Consider the following 27,561-nt stretch of genomic DNA (forward strand, 5'->3'; position numbering starts at 1 on the left):
GAATGTGGGTGCCCAGACACCTCAATCCCAACACCCGGCATGGTCCTGTGACTGCCATCCCTGGCTGCACTTCAGGCGCTCTGGGGATGCTTCTTTTTCATTCTGGCAAGTTGATTTGAAATTCTTATGTGGTCATCATAGGGTTCAGGGCTACCTGAGATCCATGTGCAGGCCCCTTCTCAGTCTGGCTTCCACTCTCGTCTACTGAAAGGAAATAGGCAATGTAGACAGGGTTGTGATTCCCGGTTGGAAAGCAAGTTACAGGAGTTTTGAGAAATGGTTTCAGCTCCAGAGCTGTGTGGCCCCGAGCCCCACCCCAAGACCCCAGGGGGCGGGTTCTGTTGATGGGAACTGCAGGGACAGGGAGGCCAGTATTGCAGGGGTTAGTGTTAGGATTACGCTTCGAGGTTTAGGGCTGGATATCATGGTTGTGGTTAGGGTTGGTTCTCAGGTAACCTCAAACACTTCCTTACCTTGAAAGCGCCCAGGCAAGCGCTTCCTCGACTCAGTCGCATTTTTCTAGGATCCCAATTTGCTCCAGCATTTTGTTTAAGATTCCCCATATTACCTTGTGATGTATCCAACGCAGTCAGTCTCCAGCATGTTGTTTAAATCCTGTAACCCTGAACCAGCAAGTGGATGTTTCGGCAACCTTTGATTTCCTTCCTCAGCATTCTGAGCACATCAGGACAGCCACGACACTTCTGCAGGGATGACTTTTAGCACTTTTCTTAGAGGACTTAAATGCTGTTTTTGCGACTCTGGGTTTCACCACAACTTCATTGCTTGTGATGCACTTGCCAACTCCAGGTCTGCCTGATTTTTTTCTGTGAACTCACCACCTCTCTGTCTCTCTCTCAACAGCAGAATCTGATCAGAAATTGGCTCCCACGTTGAATGCTCTATGTCAGTCACAGCCCTAAGGGGCACAGGTCTTCAAGTCTGGGCCTGTGGCCTGCCCACCTAGCTCCCTTGAGTTGTGCCTAGACAGGGCCTTGAGTCACGTGGGGCTCCCAGTCCGGGCAGTGCCCCCGAAGCTCAGAGCCCACCTGGCACAGGATCAGCAGCTTTCTCCCCAGTGCCCGCCGGCCTCCCACTGAAGACACAGTCTGTGCAGCGACCTGGTTTTCTTCTCTGTGTGAGGGATCACTCCCAAGAGGGGACAGGGGCAGGAGGAGGAGCAGAGGGGGGGCACCATCCCCATCTCTCCCCAGCTTCTCTGTGGAACCCTGGCCCTGGACACCAGCCTTTTATACCCCGTCCCGTGCTCCCCAGCTTCAGACAGGTCACAGTGGAGTCCCCAAAATGTTACTCCCATGACTCCATCCATCTACGATGTCCTAGAGCATTCTCCTCCTGAGTCCCCGCCCAGGCAGACTTGTCCCATAACTCCTTCCCATCTCTAGGCCCCACCTCCCTGTCCCCCATTCCAGAGACTTCATTTTACAGGTGGAACATTTGGGGCTGGGGGACAGGACCTACCCAGGAGCATACCCAAATTGTATGTCGGGCAGCCCCAGACCCAGAGCCCAGTGGTCTCCCCCCGCCCACCTCGCGCTGCTTCCAGGAGCTGGAGGAGGAGGGACCAAGGGCCCACAGCTGGGGAGGGTCCTGTCATTACAGGGTTTGGGCCCACCCCATCACTGAAGCCCTGCTCTGTAAACGTGCCAAAGATCCTGGGGCTGCAATTGCCCCCTCTGCTATGATACCTGATACACGGCCTGATGACTGGACCCATAGAGAAGAGGTTGGGGCCTTGGGGAACTGGTTTCCTGACTCCTTTTCCTTGTCTCTTGAGTTCCCACTCGTGTCGCTGCCTGGCTTTCGCCTCTGAGGCTACAGAGATGGGGGTAACGGGAGAGGCCAAGGTGGTGCTGGTGGGGGTGGCCCCCTCCCGGCCCATCTCTGTCTCCATCTCCTCCCCTGGTTCTCTCCTTGGGCCCAGGAGGTGATTTAAGTGGGACTTGGTTCCCGTGAGACCCAGCTGAGCGTCTGAGTTCTCTGTGGCCTCCGGGACTCTCTCGCCTTCGGAACTGGGGACGAGGTACACAGCCCGTGCTGCAGGTTTGTGTGGGAACAACGTTTATTGGGACAGGAGGCCAGAAGAACATGGAGGGCAGCCATGTGGGACATGGAGGGGATCTGTACCTGTCCATAGCCCCTGAGCCCTTAAGGAACCCCCGCCCCCCACATTTTCTGCCTTGTCTCTGGTCATGAAAGTGGAGGGTGTGTTTGATCGCTTACATCTGTTTCGACACTCCTGGGGAAGGCAAGAGGTCAAAAGACATTCTCTGAAGCCCCCTCAGTGCTGGGGCGTGGAGGTGTGTGGTGGCCACCTCTCTCTCTGTTGAGATGTGGTTTTATTGCTGGGGCTTCTCCCCTGTGTGTGTCCTCTGGTGTCGGATGAGGCCTGACTTGTTACTGAAGCCTCTCCCACACTCTCCACACTTGACTTTTGCAATTCTTGAGATTCCCACCTCCACAAATAATTTGCCTGTGTCCTCTGGACTCACTTTCTGGCCTGTTCTGGACTCTTCTTCCATCTCACCTTCCCTAGAACTCCCCATTAGTCCTTTGTGTGGACTGGAAAATGTGTTTGAAATTCTCCTCTGCTTTGTCCTTTTATATAAGGGGTTGGACCCTTCTTTGACCTCTTGACCTTCAGCCTTGTCATTCCAGCTGTGAGGATCAGAATGTTGCTGCTGCTGATTCTGAAAAACTGGATAGAGATTCCCTGGCGGGAGATGTTCTCTTGCAGATGTCCCTGGGAAGGTCTGAGAGGAGTGATTGTGTTCCACATGTTGCCTGAGGAATTTCTGACTGGAGAAGGCCAGAGGGCTTGAAGAACATGGGTGGATCTCTGGTTTTTGCTCTGCTGAAAGAGGAAGTTTTTGGTCAGGGGAGGTGTAGACAACACTGTCTGGGCCATCTGCTCTGTCGTATGGTAAGGCCTGCTCCCCTAATCATTCCTCATGTGGTAACGCCTGCTGTCTCCCACCGAGTGCTCCTTTACAGTCTTTTTTCCATTCCACTTTTGTTCTCTACATCTTCCTCAGAAATCCAGAAAGCCTACGTCAAGGGCCTTGTCTATGTGTCAGCCAAACCAGGGACCTTCAGTAGCATCAGAGGCAGCTTCAGTCTTTATACAGAAGGAACTGCAGTGACTTTCCCCCACACACTACAAGTGTCTTCTGGGTCATATCATATCCTCTTCTCCCCCTGATCTCTGGGTACTTTTCCTGATAGAGCATCTGCAGCTATTTTATTCTACTGAGAAATAATAACTCTGGATTACGTAGATGGTGATAGAGTTTGGATGTGTTGCCCCCCAAACCTCATGTGAAAATCTGATCCCCAATATGGCAGTGTTGGGAGCTATTTGAGTTATGGGGGGCAGATCCCTCATGAATGAATTAATGTTCTCCCTGGAAGGTGGCAGTAGTGAGTGAGTTCTCACTCTATTAGTTCCCACGAGAGCTGGTTGTTTAAAAGACCCTACCACCTACCCCATCTCTCTCTCTTGCTTCCTCTTGCCGCTTGTACCCGCCAGCTGCCTGCCACTTTCCACTTAATCTGGAGATGCACAAATGTAGAAGGCAGTGTAGAGTAGTGGTTAAAGAGCACTGAATTTGAGTTTCCCCAGTCAAAGACATTTAATTGAGGACTCTTGTGTACCTGGTTCTCCATCAGGAAGTGGGATTCAGAGTGGTCCAGGCCCCCTTGAGTAAAGGGCTCTGGTTCCTGCTGCCTAAACTAGATTGTGAATTGCTTCTCTCTGTGTCCACAAATCATAAAATGAAAATATGTCCTTCCTTGGGTGTCATGCCAAATATTCCTACTTCAGTTATTTCATTCAGTCTTAGGCCATTTCAAATTTAATAGAAAGTTCTGTTTTAATTATATCCCTAATCAGACTTCTTACCTCCTGACTCCCACCTTTATCCAACCCACCATCCTCTCTTACCTGGAGTCTAAAGTGGCCTCTGATGGGATTACCCACTGCAGTTTATTTTCTGAAAATTAACCAAAACTCCACAATTGTTTCCATCTTAGGAAAATCCCCAGTTTCTGGGCAGGAATCATGGGCACTACATGTCCAGGCTTCTGTGTATCTCTCTGACCTCTGCTCCCTTCACTGCTTCCTTCACCTGGGTGGTCTCAGCCATTCCTCAAACACCCTCACTCTCTCTTGCCTCAGGGCTGTTGCACGAGCTGCTCCCTCTGCCTGGAGTCCTTTGCCCACAACTCTGCACCTCTCAAATGTTATGTCCGGAGAGGAACCTTCCCTGACCATCCCCTGTCACACCCTCCCTCTCCTCATGATGATCTCTAGGCTCTTTTCTGGATTAGTTTTCTTGAAAGCACGAATCACTGTCTGATATGCACGTGCCTGTGCGTGTCTGTGTGTTTCCGTAATTCACGCATCAGCTGCTCAAGAGCACATATTCTGATCATCCTGTTCTGTGTGTATTTCCTGTTCCTGGAACATTGTCTGGCTCAGAGTAGGAATTCACGTGACAACTAATTGAAATAATGAATGAATGAAAAACAACATATGCATGTTATTTAGAAATATGGAAGAAATTAAGAAACAATTAAAAGAGCCAGAAGAAACTGCCTTGATGAAAGAGGTGGTAGGTGCTTGAGACTTGTTCTTTGTCTCTAAGCCCGTCAGGACTATATGTTGTTACATATTTTTCATATAAAGAAGTTAAAAAAATAAAATCAGAACAAAAATTTCAAAATATAAATTGTCCCTAAGAGTCAAAGGCAAATGAAATCAATCCTTAATTTCAGAAGCACATGATTTGAAATTTTTCCATCTTTAGACTGCATTTTACTCTACTTAAGAGTTGTACCATGAAAATTCCCAAGGAGAATTCTTTCTCTTCTGTCCTATTTAAAGAATAATAGTGGTGCCCACCTCTCCCTGCTGTGAGCTCTTTCTTCCACTTGCTGTCCCACTTGATACCCAGCTCCTGGCCATATTCATCCCCGTACCAGACCAGCAGTTCACAGCCCGGCCTGATGATATGGCAAGTTCGATAGATCTGCCCGTGGTATTGAAAGGCCACCAGGTTCTGCTCCTCATCATCCCGGGCACAGTTCACATACCTAGGGTTGAGGCAGACAAAGGGACAGAAAATAACAGGCAGTGAGTCTCCACTATCTGCCAGGGCTGTGTTGGGCTTGTCACCAGATGGTCAAGGCCCCCATGCTGTGGCTGCCCATGCCGTTACCCTCCTCCAGGAACCTGCTGTTCATACCTAAGCCTCTTTCTCCAAGTCCTGCTTATGGTGCTCATCCTGCCTGGAATGCTTTTCCCCCCTTGCCTACTTAACCATTCTTCAAAGCCCAATTCCAGACTTACTTCCACCTTGATTGGCCATAAAACACTGACTTCTCACTTCTCTAAACTCTCAATCGATTTCGGCTGATAGCATAGAATTTGGTGTTTGATCAATCATGTACTCCGCTTCTGGATTAGCACACATCATTCTTTACTCAGTCCAAGTCTATCTTCTTTTAAGAGACCTTTCTCTAATCTCCCATAGTTTACCTAGGTGCCATTCACCTGCCTCCCTGGGTTCCCATAGAAACTTAGAGGTCCCTTTGTCCTAGCATGATAAAACAGGATAATAACAGCATGTCCATATTCTTATCTTGTAATAAAATGAGAGCCCCTCATGGAAAGGGGCTGGTCCATGCAGCACAGAGGCCCGTGACCACCCTGCAGCTCACTTCTCAGGCTTCAGGTTTTAATTTCACTGAAGCTGCCAAGATTTCTTGCCCTCACAGATTAAAGGTCCCTTGTTTTAGGTTGTCTTGGCCTTGTGTACTTCTCCTATAATCAAATGTTTCACATCTGCCCGCAATAGTCCTCCACGAGGGCATGGGTTGTGTGATCTGTTCATGTGATGTACTCCATTTTCGAAACTCGAATAAAGCAAGTGCTTAATAAATGCTGATTAGGTAAATTAAAGTGTGAATCCAGCATCCCCAATGAATCTAGGCTCCTCAGCGTTTATCCTGGTGCCCCAATTTTGTCTATCATAGAGATTTAGTTTTTGCATAAAAAAATGGTAATATTTATATTTTATCTCTTTTTTCCTAGATTTTCATAATATGAAAAACATTGTAAGGGGAGCAGAGAGTGTAAAAACCATCGAGGGAGGCATGCTGAGGAGGAAAGAAGCCGAGCTTGAGAGAGATGAGTGTCCCTGCTGGAACCCGAAACCTATTGGCCTTACCTCATCCAGTTGGCCCGAGATTTGTCCTTTCCATCCACATACTCATAGCAGTTTCTCCCCTTGGTGATCTGAGTCTCAGAAAAATAAGTTAGTCATTTTTGGGTTTGATGGGCAGGTAATAATCAGAATTATTTTATTCTACTGTCATCCATGCATTTGAGCCTGCATGGATTCAGCCACCAATGGTGACACATGCTGTGTACTCCTCAGCATCATCTACACATCTGAGTTGATTTGTCCAGTCAGAGCTGAGGCCCCACAGGGAGAATGCACTTTTTTTGTCTCTGTGCCACTTTTCTCCCGCTCACCCTGACCTTTAAATAGGAGTTCCAGGTTCATGCAAAGACCACTAAGTACACAGAGCTAACCATGTTGCCACTATCCATGTTCTAGCATGTAGAAGGTGATGTCCCACCAAAGGCACAGAAGAGATATAGGAAGCCAGAAGACGGGGTTAAGGTAGGCCCTTCTCACCATTCAGAAGTATCTGCTGTTGGCTGCCCCTTCATCTTCTGTGATCAGGCCCACATAGGGGCCAAAGTGCTGACCCAACAGCAGATCGGATGCCTCATTCCATACTCCAAGCCCGGCCTCGGGGATGCCCGATGGCCCAATTCTCAGCCCAGTGGGCAAAGTGAGGGCTGAGTGGTTGCAATGCCCCTTGTCCACTGCACTGTCCTTTACAAATGTAGGGGGTCTATGAGCCAGTCAGCTGTCGATGAAGATGTTCTGGCATTGCTCACAATCTGAAGGGAAGAGCAGCAGGGATTAGGAAAAGTATAGTGCATGTTCCTGGATATAAAGAGCTTCAGAAAGAGCCCAGCACTTACATAATTTAGCCTCAATCCTGTATTCCAAGCCACCAGAGTAAAGGAATGAATTGGGGTCAAACAAGAAGATAAAATTATTCTACCGGGATATAGCCTTCTCCATGAGTGGGCCAAAAGGGTCACTTACATAAGTACTCATCATCCTGAGGCTCACAGACCTCTTTGTATGCATGACCCTTTCTCGCAGGCTATACATCTTCATTTCAATCTCCTTTCTCTTGAGTTCTACATTGGAGAAGAGTAGGTGAGTGAAGTTAAGAGTCTGGAGTGTTTGTCCCTGTATCGTCAGAAAATGTGAAATCTCCTACCATCAAATTATTGTCTATCTTTCTACATACTCTGGCTCCCCACCCCTTCACTACTTCTTAACTATTATTTCAGAGAGACTAAAACTCTACACCCACACTGACTACAGATGCATAATTCAATTTTAGTTTCTGGATTCCCAGGATCAGATTTACCTTCCCAAACTTTCTACTCACAAAACAATTAATTCATGCATTTATTTATCCATAAAATATTTGTTGAAGGTGCATTACATATTAGGCATTGAACAAGGGCAGGGATATACAGTAAGAAAATGTGGTCTCTATTATCACAGATGGATTTATTGGACACCTTGAATGTATATTTATTTTAGTGCTTTTAAACAATATATGAGCCATTTGTCTTTATCTTCATTTTACAGATTAGCATTAATGAGCTCAGAGAATTTATAATGTCTTCCCAAGTTCCAAATGATTCTACGTGGATTATAACAAGTGTGTGACTTCAGAGTTAGTGTTTGTTCTTACATGTTATTCAATACAGCATCTAACTTCTGGTCTCAGCTTAGTCCAGCTTAAGCACAGGCCTGTCGAAAGTCTACACCACATATCTAGACCATACTCATCAACCTTTCTAAAGGACCTAGAGGGACTAAAGTCCCCAAATTATTTTCTCTTACCCAATTTTTCTCTAGAACGCTGTCCGGAGGTACTTGCTTCTGCAGGAGGGGAGACTCGTTTCTGGGCCTTCTCTGAGTCCCTTGTGTTCAGTAAATCTGTTGTTCCTGACAATTTCTTCAAACTAGATTCATTATTTAACAGTGACCTGGCCATTCCCTTTAATGTGAGAATCACATATTAAAAGACAACATATATTTCTTTAGTTCCTTAGGGCTTGCAACCTGTTTTCACATGCATGACTTTAGTTAGTGGTTCAACAATCCCTGGACAAACTTGGAGTGACAGAATACCAGAGAGAAAGGGAAAGGCCTGTGTGGGCAGGACAGTCTTAAGGCTCTTTTCCTTCAACTTTCTATATATACATGAGAGTGAGGGAGGGAGAATAATCTGGAAGACTACCTGGAGACTCAACAAGGTCTGTGAAAGAAGGAGGTAGGGGCTTATAGGGAAAAAGAGGGGATCTTTTATGAACTAGTAGACATTTGACAGAAGGAGAAATGAAGAAAAGCACAGAGGGTACAAAACACATCTGGAGAATGAACAGTGAGGTTGGGAAGAGAAGAAACAGTTGGCATAAAGGTTATCTAGACAACTAAGAAAGTGATGCTAAGAGTTGCAAACTGCCATATCTTGGAAGGAATATTTAACTTTGAAATTGAACTAACTAGTTCCTGTACCAATTCTGCCTAAGTAAGGGTGTACTATCAGCTAATTCTATTCAGTGTCCCGATCCGTAAATTGGCATACATGCTAATTCTTAATGGTGCAGTGAACATGAAATGTAATAACGTTCACCAAAGTGTTTTGTGTCATCCAATACAGTACAAATATGAGATTAATAATTTCTCTTATAGTCCTGACATCAATTTTCCTCCTCAACCATCTCTACAGTCAAAATCTAATTCAAAGATATTATCTTCAGCATTCTCTGACCCTGTTACCTCTATTTTAATTTGAAAAATTTGGAATTATTCAGAAAACACTGAGGGGGTCTTCAGGGGCTCTGAGTCGGGCCTGGGAATCCTGAGAATAATCAGGTATGGACCACGCTCTCAAAGAGCTCGTAATACAGAGGTGGCAGGCTATACAAATGATTACAAACAGCATGAGATTTGCCTAGTTCGGGCCCAGAGGAAGGAGCAGTTAACTTCTCCCTACAGGGATGAGCATTTAAAATCAGTACCAGGATACATTTCTACTGAATAGTGTAATATACATGAAGTGCTAAGTCATTCTCCTATCTGATGTTTCTCAATCAAACCTCAAACTTCTCAGGGCTAGGAGCAGTCTTCTCATATCCGAATGGGTCCCTTATGAGAGAGTAGGAACTATCTCCGTCTTCATCTGGGACCTGGCACAATGTAAATTGACTGTATATTGCAAGCTCCCCTCAGACTGTCTTAGCGTATCTCTCACTTAGCACAGCAGAAAAGAATCAGGTTGAAATAATCAGTCAGATGAATAATGTAAAGGTGTATGAGTAAGGCAGCATGAACTTTACAAAAGAAGAAAGTTTTAATCAGCTCTTAAGTACTTAGGGAAGGAAGGAGTATTAGATTAGACTGAACCACTACTGACTGTGATGTCAGGCATAATCTAACATTTCTGAACTTCAGTTTTCTCATCCACAAAATGGTTATGCTTACAGTACCAACTTCATAGGGTTGTTGTAAGGTTTGAGTGAGTTTATTCACTTACAATGCTTAAAATAAAGTCTGAAATATTGCAAAAATAAAACAAGCAGTAGTGATTATCATTGCTCTTCTTATTAACTCTTAAAATGATGGTGTCCGACATTGTACTAAAGAGATCAGAAAAGGAAGGAAGCAGTCCTACGATACTCTGCACATTCTCCTTCTCTTACCTGTGTTTGGATCTTACATGAGGAAGACTGTCGTGTCAATAGGATTTTTCAGGTACTCACCTTCTTGTGTTTACTCTGTTCCACTCTGAAGACCACCCAAGGAGGTTTGACTAAAAGGTGATGAGAAATCAGTGTTTTGATTGGTAAATATTTCCAAGCTCAGAAGATTCTCATTAGGGACAGAGAATTCTGAACTAGAGAGTGACAATTCCAAGTATTATCCAAGGGTGATTTGAAAATGGTTTCTGAAGTACCATGAAGACCTTTGCTTCTATTGGAGGCACTGCTAATTTTCTTAAAATGTTTTTTAAAAATAGAACCCTGTATCTTGGTGTTAACACCAAACTCTCACCAACTGAAGTAACTGGTCACCCACCAAAAAACAAGCAAAACAAAACAAAACCTCATCTCTGCTTCATCTTGTGTTGACAAGGTTTCTATTACATTTATTTTTTTAGAAAAATATATTGGCTTGACTTTCATGAGAAAACGCTGAACAAAACCACACAATGGAGGAAAGGACAGTCTCTTCAAGAGATGGTATTGGGAAAACTCGATCGCCATATGCAAAAAAATGAAGATTGACCCTATGTTACACTACATACAAAAATTACATCAAAATAGATTATAGGCCTTCATGTAACACCCAAAAGTATAAAACTTCAAGAAGGAGACATGGGGGAAAGCTTCAAGAAATTGAATTTGGCCACAATTTCTTGGAAATGACACCAAAGCATAAGTGACAAAAGCAAAAATAGACAAAGAGAACTATGTAAAACTTAAAAACTTCTGAGCACCAAAGGAAACAATCAAGGAGTGAAAAGGCAACCTACAGAATGGAAGAAAATATTTATCTGATGAGGGGTTAATACCTAGAATATATAAAGAATTCCTATAGCTCAACAAGAAAAAAACTCAGTTAAAAGAGTGGGTGCTATAACTGGGTTTTTTTCCTCCAAAATTCATATTTTGAAACCCTACTTCCTGGTGTGATAATATTTGGAGCTGGAGCTTTCGGGAAGTAACTAGGGCTAGATGAGTTCATGAGGGTGGGGTTCTCATGATGAGATTAGTGCTTTTTCTAAGAAGAGGAAGAGAGAGATTCCCCCCAAGAGGTGGAAGTAACCTAAATATCTATTAAAAAATGAATGGATAAGGAAAATGTGGTATAGAAATACAATGGAAGATTATTTAGCCGTAAAAAATAAAGAAACCCTGCCATATGCTGCCACATGGATAAATCCTGAAGACATTTTACTAAGTTAAAGAAGCCAGTCACAATAAGCCAAATATGGCATGGTTCATTATATGAGGTCTCTAAAGTAATCAAATTCATAGAAACAAAGTAGAATTGTTGCCAAGAGCTGGGGCAGGAGGAAATGGGGTGTTGTTGTTCAATGGGTATAGTTTTATAGTCACGCAAGATGGAAAAGTTCTAGCAGTTTCTTGCACATTAGTGTGTATATAGCTAATAATATCAAACACTCAAAAACTATTAGGAGGGTGAGTTTATGTTATGCGATTTCTTACCACAATAAGAAACAATAAATTGACTAAGGTGGGGATTTAACTGAATCCAGATAATGATGTGTGACAAACCGTGGGGTTAGTCATTTCTTCTTCTAAGACACTTGATCCAATGACTGCACTATTATGAGATTAGGGTTAGAAAGCTCTTTGGTGGATTTACAGTTCAATTAAGGTTTAGTTAAATTGCCCACTAATTAATTAACAATGTTTAGCAAAACCAGTCTTTTTTTTATGACTTTAAAGAATGGTAAACTTTAAACATATAGAAAAGTACAGAGAATAATGCTGGAAAACATAAATCCACCACCATGCAGTCCCATTTCAACATTCTGCTACAGCTGCTTGAGATGTTTTTATTTCTACTATTTATTTCAAAATTCAAAAGTAAAAATAAAAATAAAACAAACAAAAAAGCTAACTATGACATAGTGAAGCCACCTGCCAGCCCTTCCTCCTTCTCTTGTGATGATAACTTCTGAGTTTGGTATTTCTTACTCACATTCAGGTTTTTATACTTTTAGCACTTATTACTGTATCTGTAAATAAAATATGTAATTATTTTACACGTTTAAAACCTTTATATGAACAGCCTCTTACTGTATATACTGTTTCGCATCTTGCTTGTTTGTTGAACATTTGTTTTTGAGAGAACATGGTCTCCTTTGTTAACTCCTAAGATAAAGCCGAGACATCAACCCAGGCTGGTTTCAGGAGGTCACTTCTAATTCCTCCTGGCCCCTCATCTTTCTGCCTAGGTATCCATTCTTCATTGGAATCCTCAGTGTCATCCACATGGAGTTTGGCCTGCCTTCATTGACACATGAAAGCTATTCGAGGGGCTCTGAGACCTAGAAAGAAGCCAAATCTTTGTCCTAAAAGGGAAGAGGTGGGAGGAGGAACAAAGGGTGGTGGCAATGGAAAGCACCACAAAGCCAGTGTGGCTCAGCATGGGCTGGGAGAGTCTTGAACAAGGTCAAGATGTGAGCTCTGCATGACTAGTGCCGACACTCAGCCATGCACTGACAAACAAAAAGAACAAAATTTCCCCTCCAGATTTGTCTCCACACAGAAGGGAACTGTGGGCAGATGCAGCCACCAAGAGACAGCCAAAATAATACAGGGACAGAAGACCTGTTTTGTATTTCCCAGGCTGGTCTGCAGCCAGCACTTGCAGTAACCTATATTAATCAGTTCATTATAGTTCTTTTTCACATTCCTATAGCAAATTTTCTTCAATTCTCCCATCTCTGCCCATTCTTCCTTGGAGAACTATATAGAAATGCCTTTGAAAGCATCTTTAGCCTAGAGAAAATAACATAGTTCATCAGTGATTTACTGTATACATCACAACACCGAGTGGGGCCTTTTCTTCTACCTTGTAATCAGAACAAGCAGAACACAGCCTGGGGCCTTGGGGTGGTCTCTGTGAAACAACGATAAAGACATTTGTTCCCGCCCTCCCCATATTGTGTCCTGTTTGAGAGGACACAGCATTTTCCTAGCTCTCCCCAACCCAGAGAGTTTGATTCCAGTGTCCTTTTCTCTTCCATGTCCCAGACGGGACAAATTGTCCCCACTCCACGCACATTCACAGCCAGGGTCACACAGAGCTGCAGGCCATGGGTCTGTGGCCCTCCAGACACCAGCTCCTGTCACTAGGTCCCCCTCTCCATCCTTCTTACAGATCCTGCTTGGAGCCCAGCTTCACTTCCCCCATCTCTCACCTTGGGCTTCTGCCCTGTACTCCCTGCATCTCCCTCAGGGGTCTCCTCCGGGGACCTGTTGGGGCTCTTGGTGCTGGGACAGGCTGGCAACTCCCTGCTCCAACTCCAAGGTTGGGAAGAACCCTTGAGTCTCCCAGCTACAAGGCCAACGTTCCTGAGGAAAGAGATGGTACTGAGAGGAGGCCACAGCCCAGACCATTATGCACAGCCAGGCTCTGTCTTCTCCACTTGGCCAGGTTGTCCAGACCAGGAAGATGTGGAGACCTTGCAAGGACTGGAGGATGTTGGGGAGGTCTGAGGGCTATTGATAGGATAGGGGGAGGGTCTCTGCTGGCCACGACAGACCACCTAATGTAAGCTGTTTTGTTTCAGTTCCCCTGCATCTTGACGCGTCTGAGGAAGGGTGGCAAAGGTGCCTGAGGGTCAAAGCCTGAGATGTGAGGGCCGGGGGGGGGCCCATGGAGACTTTGAGGCCCCCTGACTGATGGGACTCGGGTCAGACTCACCAGCTCCACCGAGAGGAAATGAACATTTCTCATAGGAAGCTTCTGGGATCTTCAACTGGAGATTCTGGAAAACTGTGGGAGTAAAGCAGTCTGGATCTCTAAGGAGCAGCAATCCCACAGGCTGAGGAGATTTGGTGTCTCCAAGGCCAATGAGATTTGGGGTCTCTCAGGCTGAGGTTCTGGGGGTTTTGGGGTCGAGGGGATTTGGGGTATCTCAGGCTGATAGTATTTGGGGTTTTTCAGGACAAGATTTTGGGTCTTTCATGCTGAAGAGATTTGGGATACTCAGGTCGAGAGGCTTTGGGATTCATCAGGTAAAGGGAGTTTGGGGTCCCTGAGGATGAGAGGATTTCGAATTTTTGAGGATGAGGAAACTCGGGGTCTCTCAGACTAAGGAGATTTGGGGTCTCTCATTAGGGGGCCTTAGGCTCTCTGACACTGACGTTATTTGGGGGTCTTTGAAGCAGAAGGACGTTTCCAGGCTGAGTAGGATCTCTGAGCTCGGGGAAATTCGGTCTCTCTGTGGCTGTGGTATTTAGCGTTTCCCAGGCTGAGGGGAATGGTGATTCCTCAGGCTTAGGGTGTTTGGACTCTAAGCATTAGAGGATTTGGCGTTCCTGTGGGTGAACGGTAGATTTGAGGTGTCTGAAGCTGAGGTGCGTCGGGATCTCAGGCCGAGGGGGTTTGAGGTCGGTCCAGGTTAGCGGATTCGAGGTCTCTTGGGGATCAGGGGATCTGGGGTTTCCCAGGCTGAAATTTGAAGGTCTCGGGCTAAAGGTTTACAAGGGTTTCTTACTGCACGGCAAAGACTTCCAGAGTTCCTGTCAGTCTCCCTGGCTTTCTCCTGCCCTGCTGCCCACCCTGGCTGGCGCCCGCTGGGATCCTCTCCGGTTGAAATGGCCACGCAGCCACCGGTACCACCAAACCACCTATCAGAGTTGTGACCCAAACGCTCCCGCCAATGAGCGATCAGAAGGGCATAAATGGGCGGAGAGTAGGGAAGAGCCAAGACTGTCAGTCACAGGCTCCCCTCAGACTAGGCTCGGGTGGTAAGGCGGGACCTGGTCTTTCCCGCCTTGTGGACAATCCGCCCAAAACCTCAGGGACTGGCCGCTCTGGGTGGATCCCTGAAGGGGTGATTCTATTATAGCACCATGCAGTAGTGAATGGTTTAAAAATGGTGGTGAGGGACGTTGTTCTGAGGACTTTAAAAGAAGAGGAGAGTCTGTCTCTCTGCTCTCGCTCTCTCTCAGCTTCCACCATCTTGCAACGTGAGACCCCTGGGTCACTGTTGCCACCACCAGATGGACTTTGGACTTCCCGGCCTCAGAAACTTTTGCAATAAATTTCATTTTCTTTATAAATCACCCAGTTCAGGTATTTTTTTATAAGCAACAAAAACAGACTAATACAGCAAGCTTTTCTCTCAGGCTCATCTTTAGGCTTCAGGTAATCCACAAGAGAAGACTTGAGCAGATGTAAACTGCTCGTATAGTTTTGACGGTGTACCAAAATTCTGAGCCAATCTGAAAAGAACAAGACAGCATTTTTTTATTTGTCCTGTCTTACATTTTGTTCTGGGCACATAAAGAAATGTCTCCCAAATTACTGCTTAATGGAACAGAGACATCAGTAATTGCACACGACAAATATGGTCTACTCAAAACAGTTTTGAAAAGTAAGTTTAAAAAATCGACTATAATGATCAGAAATAAACCATGGTAAGGGAGAATAACGTGTTCTCCAAAATTACTACATTACAATAATCATAAATTCCAGTTTTCAAAAACAAAACAAAACAAAAACCTAACAAACGGGAAAACTTTTCAAAGCATGCAAAGAAACATGAAAGCACTTCCCATTCACAGGAAAAGAGTAATGATGATGATGATGATGATAATTTTAAAAATGGTGGGTGGGGAATCCCAGCCAATGAACTTATTAGACAGTCTTTAAATCACCCAAAACAAATGTCATACATATGTCCATGAGGTAAAGGGAATGATGCACAAAGAAATAAAAGAAACCAAGGGAACAATGTCTAACCAAATTGAGATTCTCAGTAAGGAGATAGAAATCAACAGCTCGAAAACCATAACATGTGAATTGACACCTTCACTAGAGGTTTCAAATGAAGGTTTGAGCATGCAGAAGAAAAAATCAGAAAACTTAGTTAGGTCACTTGAAATGATCCTGTATGACGAGCAGAAAGAGAGAAGAAAGAAAAAATTAAACACAGCCTAGGAGACTGTGTGATCCCCATAAAGCAAGCCAATTGTATTAATCCACTTCTGTTGCCGATAACAGAAAACCTGAAACTGAGTGATTTATAAAGAAACAAAATATGTTTCTTACAGTTCTGGAGGCTGGGAAGTCCAAGGTCCAGGAAACACATCCGGTGAGGGCTTTCTTCTTGGTGGCGACTCCACAGCAATGCAGGGAGAGAATGGGTGAGCAAGAAAGCTAACCTGCTCACTTGCTTTCCTTCTAAAGCTGTCAGAACCACACCCATGATAACTCATTACTTCATGTACAAGGGCATAGTACTCACAATCCAATCCCTCCTCAAAGGCCCTATCTTGCAAATGTTATAATAGTACTTCCCACCCTCTTAGCACTGTTACAATGGAGGTCAAGCCCCAGTGAGTTTTGAGGGACAGTCGATCCCCAGAATGACAGTCCCAGAAGAGAGGCTATAGAGAAAAGGGCAGAAAAAAAAAAAAAAAAAAAACATTTCGAAGAATAATTGCCCAAACTCCCAAAATTCTTGAGAAGACCTGAAAGTTCAGATAGAATGTTCTTTGGCTTAGAAGCCTTTAGACCAAATTATCTCTTCCTGAAGCCCTCACATTTCTTCAACACCCAGACCCTGTAGGCAAAATAGGCTCACACTGTTACCTGCCCTTTCTGAATGCCCTGTTTAGTGTATGACCTCTCTCACTTCTCTGCAGGAGGTCAACGAGAATAGAGATTTTTTGACACCTTCTCATGCAATGACAAACCCATACATAAATAGCTTAGAACAAACAAATCATGAAGAAATTGTGCATAGATTAACTTTATTAAAGGAATAATCAAGTTAAAAACTGGAGGGGCTGTGACCATCAACTCCATTCACCACTGCACTGTGTTTACAGAACACTTACAAGCAAACCTTACAAGTAAACCTAAGATTGCCCCCACCTTGAAAACGACCTGACACATCCCTTCAATGCATTCATTCTCTTCTGGGGGCGAGGGGTAAAGGGGGCAGAACTAGGGGGCAGAGTTGTTACTGACTTTTCCGAAAGCCTCTCTTATGTGATCCAAGTGGGATTTATGTTCCTTGTTAACTTCAGTGAGTGCACAAGCTATCCCTGTTTCTAAATATGTAACAAGGTTAGTTATGCCTATAGTAAAGCATTTCTGTGTCTCACAAAAATAACTCACAGAAAATCTCAGTTAAAGGAGATAGAAAGATTTGATGCAGAAATGGAGAAAACAGCCAAATTCACTTGGAGACAGACTCAGACACAAACTATATATGAATGAAAGAACAAACGGTAACAGAGTGGCAGATAGCAAAGCAAAGAGATGAAAATATTGAAACCATTGTAGAGATGTTCAGTGTACATCAGCAAGGATAAATGATATCAGGTGATAAAAGTATAGGCAGAGTCAGAGGAAGAGACACACACTCACACACAGAATGAGAAAGAAACCTGGGGAAATGTAGACACACAATTTGAATTTTAAACAGAGAATACCAAGACACTGACATCAGGAAAAACAAATGTGGTTCAGAGATATCAAGTCAGAATGCTCACAAATTAATCATGTGATTATGAGGCCCACATGCACTGATACTCAATGGAAGGAAGCATTAGGGAAAATGTACAATTTCACACTTCTTTTGGTAACCCCCCAAACAGCGGGACCATGGGAAAGCAGTAATATGACTGAATTACGCCGATGAGTCAAGGACGAAACTCAGGAAGCTGCATTCTCTTGGGTGGACATGACCAAGCCACTAGGCAGTAGCAGTTTAGTCAACAGTAGACAGCTATGGTTTTGCTAGACCCTCCATGCAAGTTCTCCTCACATTTCACTCCAAGAGCAGCTACAGTTAAAACTGGCAACCAAGGGCTAGCAGGAGATAAGTATTTGGAGAACCCTTTCCTAACCTTTTCTCCATTCATTAAACGCTAAGTAAGACCCCTAAACTTGCAGCTAAATACTAAGAAAAGGGCACACAGAAATCTGCTGACCTGCTCTCATGCAGGGCTTCTGGAACTGCTTTCTTTTACAAGCACAATGGAAGATAGGTAGCAGCACATGGCACCGGAAAAGGTTCCTGCTGTTTGGATCAAGATGGATCAAGCTGCTTAGAAAGCCTGTCCCGTTCTTTCCTTTTATGTTAACCTTATGCACAACATGCTGAAAACACCACAGAAAATGAAAGGTTTCTGGGTTCCTAATACGGTGTGGGGTATCATTAACTAAGACAGCATTCTCACTGGAGTATACCAAGAAAGGAATGTACTCATAATGGCTTTACCTATTTACATTTTTGGATCTTCACCTAATACACAGGGTCTTGCGTAAAAGCTTAGACCATCTGAAAATAGGAATATTAAGAATAAAGTCTACATCTAGGATCATCTAGGGACAGACAGCACATGGGTGAAAGTCTGGCAGTTGTATATTCAACCACTCCACCTCCCTGCTCTGTTTATATTTTTTGCCCAAACTCAGTCACCTGGAAAAACAACGGCACTCACATACAACTATGAGGAGACCTGCTTTTTCCCAAAAGTTTATCTTTTCACTTAGTCACCTTTGCAAGAAACAAAGCCACACCTTCACTGCCTTCCCTCATCCCTTTGTGTCCTTTCCCACAGTCCCTTCATATACCTTATATTCCCATTTCTTAAAATGTTGCTGGGAAGCCTGGCCCTGACAGGTTGATTGTCCCAGCAAAGCACTGTGCATTCATCTACCTAAGGATGACGTTTGGTTCAGAAGAGAAACGAACTTTAATAGTTCCACCTTGAATTCTCCTAACGTGTCTGACAATATGCACAAAAGAGGATATTTGGAGGAACCCTGTGCAAGAAAATTTCACCCTGATTATTTTACTTCTGTAATCACTAGGTCCTTTCTTTGAACTACCCTCCCATTCCTGGGAAAAACAAGAAGTGTCAAACTAAACTGTTTCTCTTTCCTTTCTTCTTTCTCCACAACCCCTGCTCTGTGGGGAAGGAAAAAAAAAAAGTCCTCAGACGGAATCCCAAACCTTGGTGTATCTGCTCTCTACAACTTTATAAGCCCAGATCCTCCACAGACTGACAGTTCCTGGACAAAGAATTAAAAAGCCCACATGGATTTGACCTATGTATAATCTCACCCCAATCCAGTACACAAGCACATACACAGAGACACGTACGCTTCATGGTGTTTATTTCTCCTTCACACCAATCCGATTTTATCCAAGTGTCTTGCTGTCTGCATTTTTCATCACCGGATCTGCTTTTCTTTCAGTCCTGAGCATGAGAACACAGTATCTGAAGTCACTTTTTAGAAGTTCTGCTTTTTTAGGTAAAGTTTGATGCTCCGAGATATTCAACTCAAAAACTTGGAATACTCTAAAACACACAAACACACATAAAAACTCATTTTCTCGGAAATATGTTAAAAATTGCTTTAATTATGCAATGTCCTGCCCTGGAAAAACTAGCCCTTCCCCGTTTGTGACCTCTTCAATTTACCCTTACCATGTGTTAGCAATTGCTCTCCGTAGCATCTGCCCCACTGCCAGTGTTCTCTGTATGAGTAGAATAAGCTAAGGAGATAAACAAGAAAATTAAAATACACTGATTACCAAAATGGAAAATTGATGAGAGAAAGGAATGAGAGACTGTACAAATATTCATAGCCTTTTGTGGAAAGGGTGAAAGGAGGAACATTTGATGAGCCAAAATTTAAGGGGGTGGAGAAATGACTGAGGGTGGGGTTGGCTGTCATGGAATTAAGTTCAGAGAAGTAAAGGATTGAACTTTGCTTCTGTCCAAACGACTCCGGACACTGACTACAGTGCAGTGGGCTTAAGCTTCCCCAGCTCTAACTTGTTTTGCAGTGCAGTTTCTCCAATGTTCCTGTTTCATCTTGATGCCCTGGGTGACCTGGTTTGTGTCATTCCCTGTCTTTCAATTTCTACACTTTTGAAATGAGTGTCCAGGTACCCAAAAACATGCATTTCAGCCCCTACTTCCCGAGCTGCTCACCTGCCCTCTCGGTTCCCTGTCCAGGCACCTGCATCCTCATGTGGTACCGCAGGGGATTGAGCCATAGGTCTTCACAGATGATCTGTTAGGGGAACCAGGACAGGACCGCTCAGGGTTCAGACACCATTCCCAAGAAGGCTGGGAACCCTCCCTGGTCATTTCTGAATTTTCGCAGTGAGGCCCTACCTCAGCGATCCTGTTAGATCCTGCAAAGTTGTGGTCAGAAAACCAGTTGAAGAAGAAGTTAACACTGCTGTTGTGGTGCCTGCGGCTATAAGCCTCATGTTCATAATCCTGATACCACTGAACTGGAGTGGAATGAGATGCCCTATATCCTGCAGGGAAGAAAAGTATACAGGAAGGGGTTGGAGCATGCTGACGATGATAAACCCAACACCTTCACTACCCATCCTGGGATCCACCTCCTACCGGTGACATTAATGAGATATTCCTTAATAATCACTTTATTCCGGAAGTACGGGTTGTCCCGAAAGAACATCATGATCTTGCAGCAGTGAATGGGATGCCTTATTTCCTCCACCTGTCATGACAAAGTGGAGAAGGCTAAAATTTCTTTTCAGGTCACCTACCCTTTTCTGTTTGCCTGAAAGAATTGCTTCTCTTATCCTTCCCCGCTCAACCTTCCAGCCTCAGTCTCACTAGTTCTGACCTCCAAGTCGATCACGTAGCTAAGCAAGTCTTCATCTTCATCGCTGATCATGGCCAACATCTCGGGGTGGTTCACAATCTGCCTCAGGTCAAGGAGCCATTCCATGCTACGGAAGTAGGCGCTAGAAGCAACTGAGCATGTATAAACAGCTAGGAGAGTGTGTTGCGCAGGGGTCTCCCACACCTCACACATTGTGTCTCCCACACCTTATGCACTGTGCCCTCCCTGCCTTTCATGAGACACACTCAAGGCAATGCGTGCCGTGCGTGGCCTTAAATGGGAGACTGTCCACGTTGACACAGGGAGGGGCTCCTTTCTGAGGGATGCTGAGCTCTATGTGTCCCTGATGTACTAGGGGCAAAAGTGAATCTGCTTGTATCTAAGTATGCACTTTATCAGCTCTGACTGACTAGGGTGGGAATTCATACACTTTCCTACAGCATTATTGTCAGGAAAGCCTGTCCTTCAAACACCTTTTCTACATGAGAACTCCTTTGTGCTATTCACGACACTGATCCAGAATGACTTCTAATTCTCCGCCCCAGTTAGTGTCTCCATGCCATAAGTATTTGTATTTGCACGAGTGTGGCTGCAGCTCCGTCTTCCCTCAGTCTGTACCTTCCCCCACACCCCCCAAGCAGATGTTTTCCAGTACAGGAACGGAACACTGGTCCTTGGTGCTATCAGTACCATTCTCTAAACAACTGAGCAACCGGCCAGAAAAGCCTGTATATTCTCATGCTGAGCTGTCCCATGGATCGATTGCTATTACCCTTGCCCATGCTCCTACCGGTCAGTACAAAGCGAGATTCGAAAGGATACGGCTTTGGCCCAGAAGCCAGGGATGCCCTGGATGATGGACCTTCGGTGACCGAGAAGAGTCCTACGTCTCTGCACCAGGTTCTGCCTCAAACAAGCAAAGGCCGTCCTGGCTTGGTTGTTCACGGGCTCCATCTCTAACTGAAGGGCCTCCAGTGACTACAGAGGGGATAAGGACAACATGGGGCTCCACAGAGTCTGTGTCGGGGTCTTCTATTCAAGCTTCTCCTCAGGCTCTACAAGTTGCATCAGAGTTTCCTCCCCCACGTCTTCTTCCTGAACTTTTTCCTCAAATTCCTCCTCCTCCTCTTCCCTGTCAGGCTCCTACACCACCCTCTCACCGTCCATCACGTGCTGCGCCCACTCCCCCTTCCACTGCTCCTGCTCCTCCTTCTCCTCGTCCTGCTCCGCTGCCTCCACCTCCTGAATAACATCCACCAACACAAGCACCACATCATCCTGCTCCTCGACTTCTCTCTCCTCTTCTCCCTCTTCGGATTACCCCTTCTCTTCCTGCTCCTCCTGCCACTCAACGACCTCTGCCACCGCCATTCCATCCACAAGGACAGCACCACGTCTTCCAGCTCTTTATCCTCCTGGTCCTCGACTTTTCCTTCCTCACACGCCTCTTCCGATTTCTCCTCTTCCCTCCTCCACAGCGACCTCCACCACCTCCACTGCCTCAAACAAAACTAGCGCCACCTCCCGCCCGGTCGCCGCCGCCTCCCTCTCTGCCAAGGCCTCGCTTTCCTGCACAGCTTCAACCCCGGTCCAGGAGGCCTCCTCGGACGTCCCACCCAACTCTGCCTGGGTCGCACACCCGACGCCATTACTGGCCTCTGGCCGCTGCTCCCCAAGAGGCCTACCGGCCCCTCCCTCCCGAGGGCCCTTTCCCACACCTACCTTCATCCAGGGTTCGGCAGAAGACCCTTCCTCCCGGGAGCCCGCTTCACTCGCCATGCTGCCCTGGTCCTCAGCAGGCTCAGCTGCGCCGGGTACGCAAGGCCGAAAGCCTTGAGCTGCACACCCCCAGCAGCAGCTAGAGAAGCCGAGCCGCAGGCAGCTTCCGGCTCTGGGAACTTCCGGGAGCCTCGCGGTCGGGCTCGGCATCGGGCGCATGCGCATGGCTTGGCGCGCTCTGCCGTCGTCATGGGGCCAAGGCGCCCAGCCACGCCCAGACCGCTACTGTTGCTCCACGGCCAATGGATGAAGAGGTAGTGGCTGTCACCCATGACGGCCCCGCCTCCCGGACGCAGACATCTGAGGCACAACTGCCCTGCCTGCGAGCCCAGGCCCGTGTCTCCAGGAAGCCCTCCAACTTGCCAGGTGCAGTGCGCACACACAGCCGGTTTGCCCTTTGCAAAGTCCAATGAGTGTTCCACTCCAAGGTCCATGCCTGCGTCTTGTGTGGCACCGAATTCAGACAACATAAAGTACTTAAGGACACGAAGCGGGCGCAGTGGACAGTACTGGGTGTTTCAGTTTCAGCGCACAGTCCGAGTGAGGTTCTCAGAGGGCCGGGCCCATGTGTTGCTCTATATGTTGCTGCACTGGATTTCATCGGGTCTAGAGGCAAAGAGCACTACTGCATCGTCTCCCTCAGGATTAGGAAAATTAGGGGTCTCAGACATAGTGCACGATTGTCTCTGCAAGTATCAGACCCTCTCCTCCTCAGTGCCTGGCACAATGGAGGTGATTCAGCAGAATGTCCGTCCGCCTGCATGCACACATTGATGCAGTGCCTTCCCAGAGACTGAGAGAGCAAGCCGTGGCCTCCTTTCTACGAATGACAGATGGCCACCGGGTGGATTTCACTGGCCGTGTGTACTTTGGAAGAAAGGAAGTCCTTCTAAGGTTTTTAGGTTCCTCTCTTCTGTACGTATAGTGGGTCCTTAGGTCAAGGGTGTCGTCCAGATCTCCTACACCCTTCTTCCTCATGAACTTTCTCTTTTCTCTCCTCCCTGTTCGATAGACGGTACCGAGCGTGGTTCCCCACAGGCTGTGTTGGGTGACTGATTTCACTGTCTTGTGTTCTAGTGTCTCGATGGAATTGTACACGGGCACCCCCTTGCTTCACAACTGTGTTTTCTGCCCTTCCTTCTTTATTCTGGTAACGTGGTTTTGCACTTGCACTCGCACAAGTAGACTCCCTGGCTACCTCTTGCAAAAGAGGCAAGGTGAAAGGGACCAGGGCAAAGAGCACATGAAGTACACAGTAAAAACTGCGTGGGGCCAAGATGTGTGAATTCCTACTTGTCCTTTGACCCTGGTGATATTCACAGATTAGCACCAATTAGTACAACTGTACCACCACATCCTTCTTTCTGGATACTCCCTGTCCCCAGACACCATGCTTGAGCCTCAAGCACTCTCTGGTCAATCAGACTTTGAGTCCAACTTTTCCTTCATGGTGCAGACATGTTCCCATGCTTTTCCCTGAACTTCCCTGGGAGGGTCCTTACACCAGCTGCTGTCTGATCCATGTCTTCACAGACTTCGATTCTCTCTAACAAACCTGGAGGTGGCCCCTGGGAGCAAGCGAGCTCTGAGATGTTCTCCTTTTCCTCTACATGCACAAATGTAAACTGTCTAGGTCAATATCAGGAAGGGGATTTTGAGGGAAATAGAGCCATGAAAGCTTGTCGAAGCATTAGGTCATCTGAAAGTGATTAAAAGAGAAGGCGGTCTCCCCTCCTGACCGATGGAGACTTTGCACTGCACACCCATGGACACTGCATGAGAGTGGCCGTTCTGGGAAATGTCCCTGCCCTGGGGATCATCAATACTGGTCTCTTTTCCAGGAGCGAACATTTCTCAGTACGCCTCCTGGTCTGGGATGGAATGTGAACGCCCTCTTTGTATGAGTCACTACTTTTTCTGTTCCAAAGTGTGTGTCTTCCTTGGTCATACCCACACCAGAAGCAATCCCAGTAGCCTAAACATATGGAATCAACCAGCTGTCAGAAACATTCAGGTTCATTGAGATATGAAATATTTTCTCTTTATCTGAGTGAAAAAAGGCGAGATGTCCAAGTCACGCTCAGAAAGGCTGCAGAATAATGGTGACCAAGATGAGAGAAAGAGCAGTAAGGGCATTCGACACAGAGTGCTATGGACATCCTGAAGTGAAAATTTTGACATGCAGGCATCGAAGACGCGAGACTCATCGAACTATACACCTAGTGAGATCAGGTGACACCATCTCACTGACACAGACAGTGAGACAGAGAGAGCCAGAGACTGAAGATATGAATGGAAGAATAGGGGGACATCCTCACGTGCACGGTGCACTGTAAAAGAGTAACAGAAAACGCCTGGTCAAAGAGGAAATGACGAAAGGAATTGTTACAGAGGGATTGAGCCAGAAAACTCACAAATTGATGAGGTGATTACTCCTGGCTTGTGAAGGGCTTGGGCCCATTGGAACTGGTATTGAAGAGAGGACAGCAGAGGCAAATCAAACCTATGGAACCTCACTTGGGATGCCCCCCTATCATTTGGCCCTGGAAAAATCCCTAGTGAGAATGGGTTCCCCCTATGTGTAGATCTGTGCTCCAAGAAGACACTCAGTTCATTCGTGTTCTCTGGGATGGCACTTGAGAACAACCGTTGGCACATGAGCCTGCAGACCGCTCCAACAGACTTCGCTGTCCGGTGCACGTCATTGCCCTCCACCTGCACGCTTCATTTTAGGGCAGGGCAGAGTTTAATGGTGCCATGTTTTGTCCCTGCCGGGAGATGACCTTGGCTTCGAGACACAGCCCAGGCTTTCCCCTGCTCTTCAGAGCCTGAGTGGCTTCTTCCTGAAATCCAGGACATGACACGAAGGAGCCTAGGACACAGGGAAATGGACCTGTCTCAGGAGCTCGGTGTCGGGCACCAGGTTGCTATCCCATCAACACTGTCCCGGAAACATAGTTTCATGTTGCATCAGGATAAATCCTGAGCGCTGGCACGTGAGAGGTGGCATAGTCCCCGAAGTTAGGGCCTGCGGGCTATGAAGGCCTGTCTCCGTCCTCGGTGTGGCGTGTCTGGGGGGACAGCAGGCAGAACAGGTCAACACTTCCTCTCTCCAGACTGACTTCCCTGCAGTGCAGGTTTGCACCAGAGGGGCCATCGGTCTGCAGTCCGATGCTGAGAAACAGCAAGTGAGTTCGAGGGCCCCCAGGAGGGGTGGGCAAGGGGATTCAGAAACCCACTTGCTCAAACTACCGGTGCCACCGCGATACATCAGCCAGCATCACATGTGAGGTGGAGTCCTTAGAGCTCACTGAGAACGTCGGCATGACATGTTCCGTGACGGGTAGGACTATCACATACGCACATTGGGAGGAAGACCTGAGGCACACATTGAGACCTGCCACCCCCAGCTCTGGCAGGATATACCCTTTATGGTGAGTGCCAGTTTCAAGAATTCCCGAGGAGTAGCAGCCCAATCGGGAAGGAGCCATACTCAGGAAGTGCTTGCCACCAAGCACGTGAGGCTTTTGACCTTTGCTGTGCCTGCCCTGTTGTCTGTCACTTCCATTGTCCTGCCACCCATAAGCTGGCAGGGACTCAGAACACAGAAAGGCCCGGGGTTCTTGAGACTGTGTGTGGGGGGCCAGTCTATGAGAGGAAGAAAGAGCCTGAGTGGATGGTCTCCTGAGCAGAAAGTACTCATAGCGGGCACTTTTGTTTCTGAGTCGTGGGGCCTGGGAACAAGTCCTAAGCCTTCTTATCAGAAACACAGGTGGGACAACCATACTTTCCACCTCTGCCATCGGTTGGGGAAGACGCACAGGTGGAGGGGTATTTTGGACGTGGCTTTTACCCCATCCCCTGTCTTCTAACCTTGGCCTCTCACCATACACCTGCAGGGAACGCCCACCCCGAGTAACACAGGAATCCACAGGGGCCCACGCAGTCATGAGGGCTGGTGTTTCTTTCCGGCACTGCCCTATTTCCCCTAATCTCTATATTCAGAATCCCAGCATCACTTACACCACGCACAACACCCTCCTGCTCTCCCTGTAGATGCCTCCCACCTGGATATCCAGCCCCGTCGGAGCACCTTGCTCCTGAGGCCTTGGTTCGTAGACCCGAAGGGAGTCGGTATGTATGTGCCTTCTAAACCATGTGGATCGGAGACTGATCCTAAAGGTCCCGAGTGAAGCTCAAGCACGCATACTGCACACTGAACAAGGTGTGACCAGCCACTTACACCCGTGCTCACCACACTTGTTCTAAGATGCCTTGGCCTCCCTATGTGGAAGGTCTCCGGTTTAGCCGCCTGTCTTGTTCTCTCCCCATCCTCCCTGGCTCCCGCCCCGTTGGCTAGAATTCTGGCCTCGACAGTGCTCAGCTGGGGCTGTACCCACCTCCTCTTCTCTCCCAGGCCACTCTCCAGACATGTTCTATACAGGGATTCCCAGGCAGCCAATTCAACAGCCCACTCCGCTTTCATCTATTCACCGGATCCGTTTGCTTCCCCAAACAAGCACACAGAAGACCCATTCAGTCTTTTAGTGTTTTATTTGTCCCTGGGTGCCGTTCCAGACCAACGGCATCTTCTCCATATACGGTGTCTCTGGGAAGCCGTTCCTTGTTTATCTCTCGGGCTGAGAAAAGTCCACGGCAGCCAAACCTTCTGCCTTAGTCCTCTCCTTCAGGAGAGCTGGGGTTCGTTAACACGAACACATACGCACACAGGAAGACATGAAAATGTGTGTCTCTGACCAGTACTGCACGTACTGTCAGTTCACAGGCCCCCTTCCGGGACACACCATCGCTTGCCATTTTAGGATTCCTCCCAAAGTCCCTCCCTTAAAAGTCAGTGGGATCCTTAGAGGCCCTGAACCCTAGCCCTGTACTCAGACTGCATGGCTGTGGCAATCTGGGGATTGAAATGAAAACTCAGAGCCTGCTAAACTTATCACCACAGTGAAAGGAGGCACAGGAAAGAGCAATTGTACAAGATCCCGTGCACATCTGAGTGAATGGCCCGAGAGTGTCCTAGGCAGGCCCCAACTCAGTGGACCTCGGCAGGCCTGAGGTTGGGTGGGGGTGAAAGGGAGCCCTGCAATGAAAATGAAAAGGAACATCATTACTGTCTGAGCCTGGCTTCTTCTCCAGGGACAATGGATGTGGCATGCAGCCTACCTGTATTAAGCTTACC

General features: G+C 46.6%; 1 protein-coding gene and 1 pseudogene across 1 annotated transcript; both read right to left on the reverse strand.

Moving 5' to 3' along the window:
* Window positions 1-2,360: 2,360 nt before the first annotated feature.
* LOC134368662 (histone-lysine N-methyltransferase PRDM9-like) lies at window positions 2,361-13,678 on the reverse strand (annotated as a pseudogene).
* Window positions 13,679-19,916: 6,238 nt separating this feature from the next.
* On the reverse strand, window positions 19,917-22,636 carry LOC134368663 (testis-specific Y-encoded protein 3-like; the record flags this gene model as incomplete). The annotated part of the gene is made up of 7 exons (XM_063085079.1): window positions 22,397-22,636; window positions 22,068-22,211; window positions 21,408-21,563; window positions 20,586-20,663; window positions 20,345-20,456; window positions 20,102-20,250; window positions 19,917-19,997 (listed from the first exon to the last, which is right to left on the reverse strand). Coding segments are annotated over exons 1-7 (960 nt in total), but the record flags the coding sequence as incomplete, so codon positions are not given.
* Between the last annotated feature and the right edge of the window lie 4,925 nt (window positions 22,637-27,561).

Source organism: Cynocephalus volans, chromosome X, assembly GCF_027409185.1.
Source record: "Cynocephalus volans isolate mCynVol1 chromosome X, mCynVol1.pri, whole genome shotgun sequence".
NCBI classification, from domain to species: domain Eukaryota; kingdom Metazoa; phylum Chordata; class Mammalia; order Dermoptera; family Cynocephalidae; genus Cynocephalus; species Cynocephalus volans.